This window comes from Abramis brama (assembly GCF_963993115.1).
Source record: "Abramis brama genome assembly, chromosome: 5".
Taxonomy (NCBI): Eukaryota; Metazoa; Chordata; class Actinopteri; order Cypriniformes; family Leuciscidae; genus Abramis; species Abramis brama.
In genome coordinates, this window is record NC_139967.1 from 33915328 (window position 1) to 33929971 (window position 14644).

Here is a 14644-nt window from a genome sequence, read left to right on the forward strand (position 1 = left end):
AATAAGTCAAACTGCATAAATTACAGTGAAATCACATTCAGCCGAAGTCAATAGGGAAAACAAGTTAAAGATAGGGCCATTCGAATGTCATCTCTGTTATGGGGCCATGTGTCACACAGTCCCAGCAGTGGAACTTTATTTAAGCTTCATTCCCATAAATTAACTGTAGTTTTTTACCCAGAGTTCCAGACTGCATGGAGCCAATGTGTTCTCTCTGATCAGTGATCCTGCCACTTCATTCAGTTCTAAAATAATGTTGAACTTTGAACATAATGTTGAAAACTGCTTGTTTTGTCCTGGGAGTTAAGATATATAATGAGAAATGAGGGTATGTGAGATGGATTTCATATTTATCCCATGTTTATACCACTGGCTACACTTTATGTTAAGTGTCTGTAAAAAAATATTTATTGGATTATTGGAGAAAATGGAAGATTATTGGAGTAGGCCTATGTTTTACAAGAAAATACTGTTTCAGTCTTTCAACTTCAAAATCTCATTTAATTCAATGTGTTACTTGTCGTTTCTTAGTAATTCATTTTGAAATTTACTAGCAATTTCAATAATACAGAAAGTACTGTACCTTGTACTAGACAAACTTTGTTTTTGAAGTACAGATTTCAGGAACAACATGCCATGTGTGTGTGCATTTGAGATATTGTTTATATCTTCTCAGGACACATTTATTATTTACAGTTAAGCAGATGTTTTGGTTTCAACAAAAGAGCCAGAAGTGATGTTAATTCTCATGAGCTACTGTACTGCACCCATAATTTCTCTTATAGCGCCGCTCCTGGAGATTTACCTGCCTGCAGGGTTTATTTGTCTAATCAAACACACCTGAGTTATATCATGAGGTTTTGGAGTTCATCTAACACATGGTTGGAGCTGAATGCAGGAACGAAGAGCATCAGGATCAGGGCCGTGCACCCTTGCATTAGACTGAGATCAATTCTACATTTTTAAGAAAAGTATGTAAGAATAGTGCCTAATGTATACTGTTAATTTTCCATATTGTTTTGATCATTTTTTAAATTACGCATTGCAATGTGTTGTGTTTTAAGGTTAAAGGAAATGTGCGGAAACTTTTGAAAATGTCTTGTCAGAAAATTACCAGTACCTTTTTCCATTTTTCTATGTATTTCTTTTCTTCATAGTGTATATCAAGTAAACTGCAAATATTTATATATATGAAGAGTTCATGTGCCATCTGAAATTTTCTTCTAGAATGATCATTTTTATCAAGCTTGTATATTCAAATTCAGTAATTTCACTTAAATGGCAATGAAAATTACCTATTAATGGTCATTTAAGTGAAATTATATATATATGTATCAGTGTTACAAGCATTGATATGTCATTTTGCTGATAGTTCCTAACTGTTTGTCATTAGTTAATGTTAATAATATAGAAATCTATTTGAGCAAATAAAATCAAGGTTTTAATGTTGTTTGTATGTCTATGTGGTGTTTTTAATATAATTTAAGTCAGACCATGTGTAAATTCATAAGTCAACACAATTGCTGAGAATTTTCTCTTTAAAACAGTGAACAAAAGACGCAGTTTGAAATCGCTGGTGTTTCTGACGTCACAAACTACCTTGTAACCAATCATGTCAACGTGTGATCATCCATGAGTGAATCTCTGAGCTGGTGTGAGTGAGTGGAGGCGGGGTTAATTTGAATATTCATAGAACTGCATTAAATTAGGCATGGGTGTAGAGTTACATTCAAGCTATTTTAAGGTTTAAATATGTAATTTTGTCGATCACAGATGAGTTTAAAGGGATACAATTATTAACTAGAGGGGGGGCTTTAATTAGTGGATAATTGATATACTTTACTTCTGAAAACATTTTTATTACAATATTTCACAGAAATACATATTTTGTCTTTAGGCTATGTATATGGTATGATAACTTACAATTAGTAAATAAACAGGTGTTTACTGTAACATTTTTTTCTCAATCTCAATTTTATTACATGATTGTAACTTGACCAAAAACATAATACACATCTTCAGAATGGGACTTTGATAAACCTGTATAAAAACAGAAATAGTCTCAACAGATTTCTCAGGTTATGCTGGTTTTACATGCAATCAGATTTACTGATAACAAAATAAAAAGATTCTAAATCTGAGCCATGTGTTGGGCTCTCAGTCAAAAAGCATAGTTAAAACATAATCTTCTGAATTAGTCCCAAATTATAATCAACATGGTGACGTGGAAATCTATCAGAAAAGATTGCTATCATGTGTATACAAATCAGAAAGTGAGGTATGTTGACCTGCAATTTTGATCTTTAAATGATCAAGGATCCATGCAGAGATTGCTGAGAATTAAGAGAAATGGGGCGACATGGGGTCTGTACCACAAACTTTCACACAACCTCCAACAAACAAAAGGGGGAAGTACCTCTGTGTGACTAGCCCAAAGCAACTTCCTGTTTGTGATTATGTAGCCAAAAACAAAGCGTGTAAGGGAACTGTCCTGCAGTTACAGCTCTATGGTGCATTACATGTGCGCTGGGTGTCTGTCCACACACTGTATCTCTGTACAATGCTGGGAAGCAGCTGTGGCCTCCCTAAAACAGACAAGTCTGTAGTGCAACCAGCTGGTAAATTTGGGGTTGAAATGTTTGGGTTGAAACTTTTGAATTCTACATTTTACCATTTGGTTCGCTCATATCTTTCCCTTCGCAACGTGAGCTCTACCTCTACCATGTCTTAAAATGTTCTCATTCCAAACAGTAAGACGCCAAACATCTATTGTGAGATGAATCCAGAGGAGCAGGATGCATAAATCAATCGCTGATTCACTAAGGAAGCTATTAGACTACAATAGAACCACAATAGGACATTGTAGCAATTTTTGGTGGGCTGTCCTCCAGCAACACCAGGAACACTTATATGCACAGACAGCCTTGAAGCTACAATGGCAGGATTCATTCAGTAAAATTGGAGACATCAGCTGACATAAATCTGATTCTAAGTGGTGTGATTGAATGCTGTACACCAACGTTCAAAAGTTTGGGGTCAGTAAGAAATTAACACTTTCATTCAACAAAGATGCATTAAATTGATTTGAAAAAAGTGAGTCATGACAGTAAAAACTTTCATATTTTTTCAGAAGATTTCTATTTCAAATACATGCCATTTATATTATTTACTTTTTATTTATCAAAGGAAAAGAAAAAACATCACAGTTTCCACAAAATATTAAGCAGCACAACTGCTTTTAAAATAGTGAGAAATGTTTCTTGAGCACCAAATCAGCATATTAGAATGATTTCTGTAGGATCATGTAAGACTGGAGTAATGATGCTTAAAATTCAGCATCAAAAAATTTTAAAATAGAAAACCGTTATTTAAAATTGTAATGATATTTCACAATATTACTGTTTTACTGTATTTTTGATCAAATAAAGGCAGCCTTGGTGAGCAGAAGAGACTTCTAAAACGCTAAAAAATCTTACAGAGCCCAAACTTTTAAACAGGATTGTGTGTCTGAGAAACTTCTCATAAAATCAATTGTATTTCCATGTTGAAGCCATACAAGAATGTAAAAGAATTGCAGTAGGCATCATATTTTTCAATGTTAAGTAGAGAATACCGATCTAATAGTTACTTCTGTATCAACATCTTTGAGTTTCCTGCAATGTAAAGTATTGAGTTTACGTAAATACTGTAAATAAAATGTATTTTGGCACTAAGAGTAATAAAGACTTTTGCACTTCCTAAAGGTATTTACACCTCTGACTCTCTGTGAAGTGTGAGGTGATTAGTGTGAACTACGTGTGAACACAGCAAGAGAGACCTTCACCTATTTTGTCCAGGTTCCCCATCCGTCTATTGGTTTAAAGTAAACCAAGGTTTCCAAATCCATTCCTTCAGGACCCCCGGCATGGCACATTATTACGCCTCACTTATTTTGCACACACAACTACTAACAAGATGATGAGTTGAATCAGGTGTGCAAGGGCTGCAGTAATGGACAGAGAAACCCTGGACTAAATCAAGACCAAATACTACATCCTTAGTCTGTTTATGAGGTTTACTTCTAATCATCCACTGCAGCACATGTACAATTATTTACATAAAATATGTCTGCAAAGCATCAAGAATAGTCAGTTTATTTATAAAAATACAGAGTGGAAGTGAACTGTAAACTGGTCTGATATCTTCGTCTCAGTGTTTTCTTTATGCAGGACATTCACACTGAGTGCTTCATCTGTCTTTGACCATCACAATGGCTTCTCAACCACACTAATGTTGCTTCCTTTGTGCTTAAGTTTCATAAATAAGCATTTGCTATAAGAATGTTGGGAACCAAACAATTTTGGTTACCATTAACTTCCACAGTGGAGAAAAAAAAACTCAAAATACCTTTGATATTTCTCAAAATATCTTCTTTTTGTGATCCGCTGAGGAAAGGAAGTCACGCAGCTTTGGAGCTACATGAGGGAGAGTGAATGATGACATAATTTTTGGGTGAACAATCCCTTTAATACAATATGGTTAAGAGTAAGACATAATATTGTTTAAGAACACCACAATATGTATTTTCACGGATTTTTACATGTTTATGCATCAAAATCACTAGGGTACCATATGACCTTATTTCACCCCAAAATGAAAGTTTTGTCATCATTTACTCACCCTCATGTTGTTCTAAATCTGTATGAGTTTCTTTCTTCTGTTGAACACCATCGACTTCCATATAAATTTTTTTTTTTTCAAATATGGAAGTCAATAGGTGCCAACATGGTTGCAACATTCTTCAAAATTCAACATTCTTTTGTGTTCAGCAGAAGAAAGAAACTCATACAGATTAGGGTGCGTAATTTTAATGCTTTTTATTAATTAATAATATACCATTGTTTCTAATAATCATGAGTCCCAAAACAATTGTAGGAAACTTTGATTTATATCTCTGATATGCCACACTATGAGCAGTACTTCACACGAGAGTTTTCTTTCCACTACAATACGATAATTACTTTGCAGTATGTTACTTATTTACTAGTTTAACAATAAAGCTCAGCAGTGTGAATGAGACAGTATGTTAATAAAATAAAACCTGCACTGATCAAAAGGTCTGGAGTGGCGATATTTACATGTTTGCAAAAAATCATTGTAAGCATACTGTCAGACATTTTTGGAGTGCTATTGTGAGGAAAAATATTTTAAATGTTTTCAAGTGGCCCATTATACCATTTAAGCAGCTTGCTAGCCTCACTTTCACATCTAATGGATTATGATGGATTATCCTGACACATAAAACCTACATAAATATCCAATTAAAGGGTATTTAGCCATAGAAAACTGTAGTGCACAGTGCCGACTGGAATGTTGTGGTTTGTGGGTTTCACTCAATCCCCCACATATATGAACAGAAGTCCACAACAGACTTTACTCACAGGAAAATACCTACTGTTCTTTTTAGCCATACAAATGAAAAATATCACAATAATTTTTAATAGACTCACTGAGCACATTGTTATGGAAAATTGTTTCAGCCGCAGCATAAAACATTTAAAAAGATATTTGCGACTTTTTATCTCACAATTGCGAGTTTACATCTCGCAATTCTGACTTTTTATCTCAGAATTGCAAGATATAAAGTCAGAATTGTGTGATATAAAGTCGCAATTGCATGTTATAAAGTCAGAATTGCGAGATATAAACTCACAATTGCATGTTATAAAGGAAAGGAAATAAAGGAGTTATAAAGGAAAGACAAAAATTACTGACTTTTTTCCTCAGAATTACGAGTTTATATCTCACAATTCTGACTTTATAACACGCAATTGCGACATTATATCACACAATTCTGAGATTAAAAGTTTTGGGGCCCAATTCTCCCCTTCCGACAATCCTATAAAGTCCCGATTATATTGATGGTTCTACAGATTTTCTTATCAAATTTTCCTGTGGTGTGAGGTGTGTTAAGACTAAGAGTGACTGATTCTGCTCGGATGAACATCAGGGTCGCACCGATCTCAAATCGCAATTATCCACCATGTTGACTAACACGCATTCACTCTGTAAATTTGTCACGTGGAATGAAACGATACCCAATCAGAAAGCAAGCTGACAGAAGACAGAGGCATAACACGACTTAATCTAAACCTTTTGATTTTCCCCCGCAAATTTTCTGTAAAAAGCAGTCCAAAGACTATTATCACCGCTTCTTACCTGTCATCTGCCATGTTTTTGATTTATTTTAGATTTAGATTTAGTTTTGCGATTTTGATTTAGTTCTCTTTCGAGGGAACTGGCTATGCATCAATGACGCTTTGGGAACGCCCCTGCGTGTTTGCGTCTGAAGCACATGTGTCAACTAGTCCAATGGACTCGTTGGATTTAGACCCGACTCATAAATTCTGGTCTCTCAACCGAGGTTGTAGAGACCATACTTAACTCCAGAACTCCATCCACGAGGAAGTTATCTGCCCTGAAATGGAAAGTTTTTACTACTTGGTGTAATTCACGACAATGGGAATCTGCAAGATCGTTTTGCTCCAGGGTTATCTCCTTCCACACTGAAGGTCTATGTTGCGGCTATTGCTGCCTACCATGCCTCTTCAGGGGGGTTATCTATTGGAAGAGATCCTCTTATTATACATTTCCTTAGTGGAACCCTGAGGCTGAGGCCTGCAGTTCTTACCAGAGTTCCAGCTTGGGATCTGGCTCTTGTTTTAGAAGGTTTATATATCGCTCCCTTTGAGCCTCTTGATACTGTTTCAGAAACATTTCTGACCCTCGAAACTGTGTTCCTCTAGCCATTTCCTCACTAAGAAGAGTTGGAGATCTTCAGGCCCTTTCGGTATCACTTTCGTGCCTTGAGTTTGCATTCCTCTATCCCAAACCTGGATACATACCTAAAGTTCCAACAAATGTACCACGGCCCATTGTACTGCAGGCATTCTGTCCTCCTCCATTTCATGATGTAGACCAGGAGAAACTGAACCTCATCTGTCCAGTCAGAGCACTGGACACCTACGTCCACAGAGCTGCCCAGTTTAGGAAATCTGATCAGTTACTGGTATGCTTTGGGCCTCCTATAAAAGGCCTTCCGGTATCCAAAAAGACAGTTAGCAAGTGGATAGTCGAGGCTATCTCTCTTGCATATGAGGTTATGGGCCAGCATTCACCTTTGGCCACTGAGCCCATTCTACTAGGGGTATGGCGGCCTCCAAGGATCTAATTTCTGGGGTGTCTCTTCAAGACGTTTGTGATCTGGCTGGTCTTCGCGGCTTACATTTGTCAGATTTTATGACTTAAAGGTATAGTGGAGGATCTTTCCGAATTTTAGATAAGACCCGCCCTCTCCACTTTTTGAATAAGTTTGATTGATTCACCAGAATGATTGACAATTAGGAGGACCAATAGTATAGGTGATCCACCCGGAAGTAAAAAATCCTCCACTATACCTTTAAGACATGGATACCCCTAGGTCTAGAGTTCTCATGTCGTGACAGTTTTGACAGAATCGTCTCATTCCCTACTCAGGGAACTAGGGTTACAGTCGTAACCTGAGACGTTTTTGTGATATTTCCCGTGTTCACAGTCATTTGTGAATATAATCTGTTAGTGTGTGTGGTGTGCTTTTATCGTCATGCTTGTGGTTTCTCACATTTGGAAAATCTGATTCTAGTGTGGGCCAGCCTTATAAGGGAGGCCTTGTCTGTGTTCTCCGAAATTAGTTATCAGAATTAAAGAGTCAGTTATGAAATGATTCTTTAAAATTGAGATGACTGGTGTGTTAGTCATTTAGAAACTCATGGAATTAAGACAACCTGCTTACTTGACAAAATGAAATACACTAATCAAAACACCAAACAAAAGTCAAACACTGCAAGCACATGCAGGTACCAGATAGGATGTCAGTTCTCACGCTTCTGATGCCAGCCTTGAGTGTGGGAAGTGTTTTTGCATGTCCACACACAAGTCCAATTATCTCCTTATCGTGAGCACCTCCTCTATAGCCTCTTAGTTTTCCCTGGCCCACAGGTCACACTACATCTTGAGACATTTCCCGCACACCCTCACCTTACTTGAAGCCTTTTGACATACAGAATACGCAAACACACACATACAAAGGTTTATAGAATACCAAAAGAATTTGAAACACAAAACTGCCTGCGGGTGTTAAAATATACAAGACACACCCTTTACTTACTAACTCTACAAATACATCAGTCTTCTTATGAGTTATTAAGTTTAACTGAATTAAAATGGAAATGCTGTCATCATTTACTCACCCTCATGTTGTTCTTTCTTCTGCTGAAATAAAAGAAGATATTTTGAAGAATGCTCTGACCAAACTGTTTTGGTACCATTGACTTCCATTGAATGGGGATAAAAACAAATTTCAAAATGTATTTCTCAAAAGAACGTTTTATAACCATAATTTCTAGAAGACTCAATATTTTAGCTGCCGTGTAAATGCTAAACAGGACAAAGATATTGGAATGTGGCTTTTTCAAACCAATCTCATGAGAAAACGTAACTATGTTTTGGTGGTCAATTCATATGAATTCAAACAAATGAAATTCTACTGTTCTAGTAATTCAACTAATCATAAATGATCAAATGTTTATTGTTTTTTTTTTTTTTTCACTGTTCTTAGCCTTAGGAATGGCTCTTGGACATCAGGATGATACACTGGTACATCAACTAGTTTTTTAGCTTTTAGACTGGAGGACCTATAGTTTTTTGGATCCAGTGCTACAGAAAGTTACTAAAACAACTAGCCCTTATAGTTTGAATCTCTGTCACTGCTAAATTGCGCAATCCAGAAACTTTAAATCTAACCCAGCAGAGGTGTAATAGATGCAGTGCTTTCTCGTAAGGAGAATGACGATTACTCACATTGAAAGGCTCCACCGCACCTTACACAATAATAATAATAATAATAATAATAATAATAATGAAAGTCCCTTTTAAAGACAAGCCAGTCAGTGGGTATCTTGGTTCTACATCTCATATCTACTTAAGTTGGGAAATACTGACTCCGTTTATCAAAATTAGGTCCAGTGTGCGCATTCAAGAGCAAACAGTCAGGCAACGTTACAATTTTCCCCATTCGTTTTTTTTTTTTTTTTTTTTGGTCCATCCATACCCCTTTAATAACTATACATTAATTATCTGGTATTTCTCTTTGGAATAACCACATGTTAGGAGGTTTTCTAAAAAAAAAAAAAAAAAAACTATTCTAAAAAATATATATTTTAAATGTATTCTAAAAAGTTAATCAATGTAAATGCATGTGACTGAAGGGACACTGTAAATGTGTCCTTCCATCATAACTGCTACTTATACACTGTCTATCTTTTCCCTAACCAGTCATAAGCTGAACACTCATTGCGTCCCCTTGGAATTATAAGGTTCTATCTGCGTTCTGAGCAGTTTTGAGATATTGAGCTTTAAAGTTTTTGCATTCCATTCGACTGTGTAGAAAGAACCTTTTTATTTTCTAAATAAAAAGTTCCAAAATGTACACAACTTAAAAAACAACATCACATAATGTAAAGAAGTGGTCACAGAATAATAATATGTGAATAACTACATTTTGACAAAAACGTCAGATAGAACCTTATAATTCCAAGGGGACGATTGGTCAAGATAAAATTTAGTTCACTCAGATGTGCTCAATACTGTATGTGGTCTCGAGCAGGCTTACTACAAGCCTAGGTCATTCACAGTCTGAGAGTCTGGAGTTGATTCTGTCACATACATTGGAGCATAATTATTCTCCCCCTATCACTTTAAAAATCTGCTCTATTCCTCCTGTGGTTCACAGCTATAGAGCACAGGGACTTTCCATTTGTGTTCAGACAAAGTGAAAAAGTGAAAAAACATTGTGTGTTGTGATTCATTACTGCATGTTCTAGCTTCGTATTGCAAAATTCTTTAAAAAAAAGAAAGAAAGAAAAAAAAAAAAGATAGCAGCAGCCTATTTTTATAAGTCCACAGAGAGGCAATTAGGGCCTGACTACTTCTCACCTCTTAATGAAATTAGGACTTTTTCCCTTTTGAGCTTTGTTATATTCATTCTTATAATATTGGCCAGTGTCAAAAACAAACTTTTTTATTTTTTTTTATTTTTTTATATTTATTTATTTAGGGGCAATATTTGAACCATGTTTTTTCAGAGGCATTTTAACTTGAGCATATAAAACAGCACATCCTGCATTTATGTTAAGTACTTTAACTGAATAAGTTAATTAAAACTTAAGATGTTACTGACGACATCAATTACAGCTCTCTGCTTCTCTGTTTAACAACAGTCACTTGGTTGAACTAAAGGCCAACTAGTGTCTGCAGAGGCACTAGTTCCTAAACTGGAGAGATATACAATAGGATAAGATGTAATATAACTATGGCGGAATTTTTGTAAATGTTTGAAGCCATTGTCCTGGCTTATTTTTTGACCCCAACATTGGCTGATCCCTTTCTGAACATAAAAGACTGGCTCAGAACTAAATCAAAACAATACAAATGTACAGTGTCAAAACCCCAAACCTCAGTGACAGCATGCTGCATAATGTATGCAACTATTTCCACTTTATCAATAACCATCATCATCATGCAAATCAAACTGAGAAAAATCTGTTTCTACAAGGATAATATTTAGTCTATGTTACTACAGGAAGAGTTTCTGTACTAAAAGTCATTTCCTCATCAATAAAACAAGCACAAAAAAGTGTAGCCTGATGACAAAAACTCCTATAATAATAATAATAATAATAATAAATAACTCTTCAAATACATTATCATAAATAAATAAAACAATAAAAAAAATTATGTAGCCTACTGTGAAAAAACCTCCACACACTTTATTTATTTATTTTAAATAAATTGGATTGGATCCCCCATAGGTGCAGTGTAGGCTTTAGATTAAATTAAAAATTCGATATTTGATTAGTTATATTTCGATGGTAACTAAAATCTTCCTGTAATTGAAACAACAACATCGATCAGCTCATTTGGTGCTGCGATTTTCCCGCTTACGTGTTTTGAAATCCCCAACCGAGTTTAAAGGGTGGGCGTGTTTTTCCCACTGCCATTTCAGAAAGTTTGTCAAGTAAATGAATAGCTAAGGCTCCAGCTCGTGAAGTGGAGTGGCGGAAGGAGCCTCTGGATGAGAGCAGGGGAATGAAGCCTTGAATACATGATCTCATTCACTCAGCTGAGACTGCACGAGCAGCACCGGAGTTCACGAGGACAAGCCACAAGTGCCATTTTTGGATCTATTCTTTATACTTACGTGATTTATTTCCTTTTCTTGAACAGACCAATGTTGGATATATGTTAAGCCTGCGTGGAATCCCACAACTATCCATAAGAAGGAATGCATCTTTTCCTCGTGAAACTAATTCTTCTGATATCACTCATTACTTTGACGCAAGGTAGGCTACGTTTCATTGGAAGATGCTTTCTTCGTTATCAGACAAGTAGCACATTTCTACACGATCTTACATTAGGATTAATATGATTACTAATCAAAATCCTAATTTAATTTCTGACATTTATTGTAAAATAAAACACCTTGTTCGAGAAGAAGTCACTTGTTGCGCACTGATGTCAGCATGCAGCCTCACTTATTTCAAACCACAGAAAGAGCAGGCATCATAAATCGTTTGATTTTCTGTAGACTGAAGTTTAACTTTGTTACCTGTAACTGTATCACACATTATAGGGTTATCAAAATATTTTGGACTACGGCTGTTAACTTGTAACTAGTGTAACTTTACCGCAAATAGCCTTATTAATCTTTTTAGTAAACTCTGGATATTGTATTTTTCGCACGTCACTCGTAATGATATCGAACTGAGAGCTGAATATCTGTCGCTCCGCATGGCGGTAAGTAGTATTCGGTGCAAATATTGATCTAGCGCACTTTGAGTAGATTTCTAAGTTTCAACAGTTTTGCAGTTAGACGCTACCTAACGTGCATTTATGGCAAGCCGTTTGTATTCCCTGCTACTAACTGGAATATTTATGTTAGTAGCCTATTTATTTTTAAATACTAAGTCATCCATTAGTGACCATCCTTTTCAATTTCATTGGTAACTATTTCCTCCATGCTTATTCAGTTGCTAACAAGTAGGCCCTAGCCTACATATATTCATTACACAGCCTACTAATACTTATTCCATTGATTTTAGTCACTATCCTAATGCTGTATATGACCAATACATAAATAAATAAATAAATACAAAGCAATTTAACTAATACAATAAAAAATAGTATGAGTTGGTAATTGAACCTACTACTGGAAAAAGTTGTATAGTTTCTAATGGATAGTTAGTGAAATAAAAATGATACTAGTCACTGTTGGATTGCTTAAAAGTCATTAAAAATAAGTATTAGGATATATGTACATGATACTAGTCACTTTTGGATTGCTTAAAAATTATTAAAAAATAAGTAATAGGATATGCAATAAGTACAAGTAACAAAAAATAAATATTAGTTGGTTTTAAGTAATAAATGTTAACGCAGCTTGCCATAGTACATTCCCCAGAACAGCTGCTGTCCAGTCCCTCTGTCCACAAACATCACTTTAAGGTGTTAGGATTCACACTTTCTTTCTGGATTCTACCCAGTATCTAACTCACTTTTGCACAGTTTGGAACCAAACTGACAAATCAAGAAAATGTATTATTAATTTAATATATATATTAAAAAGAAAGCTTGCTTAATTCTAGACTTTTTAAAATTAAGGATAATACTACTTTTGGAAATATGTAATAGATCGAGATGATATCAAATCATGCAACACTCAGTAGAAATGTATTACCCTGTTTCTGTGTTTCCAGGCCTGGAATGTTCGGAAAAATGCCAAAATGATGGTACATGTGAACCTACTGCAGACGGGAGAGGAGAATGCAAGTGAGTAATTAGAACTCAGTTACATAAAGCTGCTGCGTCTGAACCATATTGGAACCCTGGAGGAATTTAATATGATGTTTTTGAATTGCACAAATCACTGATATGAGATTTCCTTTTGATCCGGTTCCAAAAGTTTTGAATGCCGTGTACAAACAATTGCATGCCAAAACACATGCGATCAATTTGAATTCCAGCCTCGCAAACAAAAGCAAAGTGTGCTTCTCTCCTTGAAGAACATGGGCTCAGCTAATGAACGACATACACAACCTCTGATGAAGAGAGTCTAGGGCATCACCCCCCACACCCCCCTCCGGCTGGTCGTGAGTACGGTCCACTTCTCCAGCCCAAGTCTCGTAGACACCCGGAGCCCTAAATCTTATTTCACTTTTCTTTTATGGAACGACAGCTGGGGTTTGCCAGAAGCCCGGTAATCATTGTCCTCCAGTCTAGATTAATTCTGTGTGACTAATCTGTTTGAGGCTTCCCAGAATGCCTGAGTCCCCCCCCCCCCTCGCGCCCTGCCCCTGTTTGGGTGTTTTGTCCTATTTTGAATGCCCATTCACTCTCTGTGATTTACATTAGAAGGACAGATGGCAGTAGAGTGTAACTGGACTGGATGTTTTCATAATTGGTAGCATTGCACCAGTGGAAAATCATGAGCAAACAGGTTGCCTCAGCGCGCATAGCATCACATAACTCTCCTTTCTGTATTGCACCCAAATGTACGCTCGCAAACAAACGCAATGGTGTACTGCAACTTTCTTCTGATTGTGTTGGTTGATTTTCTAATAGGGTTAACTTCTCTTTGTCCCTCTGTACTTTTTTACTTGCATTCAGCAGTGATGTGAATGAGGGATTGGGTTGCAAGCATTTGGCCTGGGTAGCATTGTCTTTCTCCGGCTATCAATGAGTTTATCAGGGTAGCTATGAAGGAGCACTATTTGAAATGGGATGGTGGCGGCTCTGTTTTTTGGCCTCACTCAGTGGACTGCGAGCACATGGAGCCGCGCTGGCGGTGGGCCACATCTTAATTCTGTCTGGCAGCCTCCCTGCCTTAGTCGGGCCACAAAGCCACCATTGTGCCCTATCATACTCAGATTCCACTAATTAAACATGGAGATACAAACGAAGGCCGCTCTCCCGCTCAGGATGGCACGTTACTATGCCTAGTACCTTTTATCTATTGTTCAAATGCAACTGGTGGACAGACCGCTTGGGCCTCTAACATGTCTGACAAACTTTGGCTAAAAGTGAGTTCGGAGGTCAGTTTGGGCCACACTGTCCATCTAATCAAATGGATCCATTGTGAATGCCCTCAAATGCTTCGTGACATACTTTGCTCTTTTAGTAGCCGCACTGTATATAGTGAAAAAGTGTAGAGGTTCCCTTAAAGGGGTAGTTCACCCCAAAACATAAATTATGTTAACATTTAGCCTACTCACCATGTCTCTCCAAACCTGTATGACTTTTCTTCTTCTGTAGAACATAAAAAAAGGTATTTTGAAAAATGTCCATAAATGAAAGTCACTTGGGACCAATTTGGTTTTGACTTTCATTAGTGGAACAAAAACATTAGTGTTATTATTCCTCAAAATATTTTCTTAAAATAACTGAATGTAGTCATGTTGATTCAGTAATATATATATAAAAAACATTTCTACATTATATTACACATTAGTTCTTCTTCTTATTAATAATAATATTATTCATAATATTTACGTATTAAATAATATTTACCTAC

At 36.3% G+C, this 14644-nt stretch overlaps 1 protein-coding gene across 2 annotated transcripts in view; it reads left to right on the forward strand.

The window, feature by feature from the left end:
* Positions 1 to 11056: 11056 nt before the first annotated feature.
* The window catches only part of notch1b (notch receptor 1b), a 52447-nt gene continuing 48859 nt past the window's right edge, over positions 11057 to 14644 (forward strand). The window contains exons 1-2 of one of the 2 annotated variants that reach the window (XM_084114519.1): positions 11057 to 11417; positions 12831 to 12903. In XM_084114519.1, the coding sequence (XP_083970645.1) occupies positions 11360 to 11417; positions 12831 to 12903 (131 nt within the window). In that variant the 5' untranslated portion in view covers positions 11057 to 11359. The remainder of the gene's footprint in view (positions 11418 to 12830; positions 12904 to 14644) is intronic. The other variant, XM_084114520.1, reaches the window with a different exon arrangement.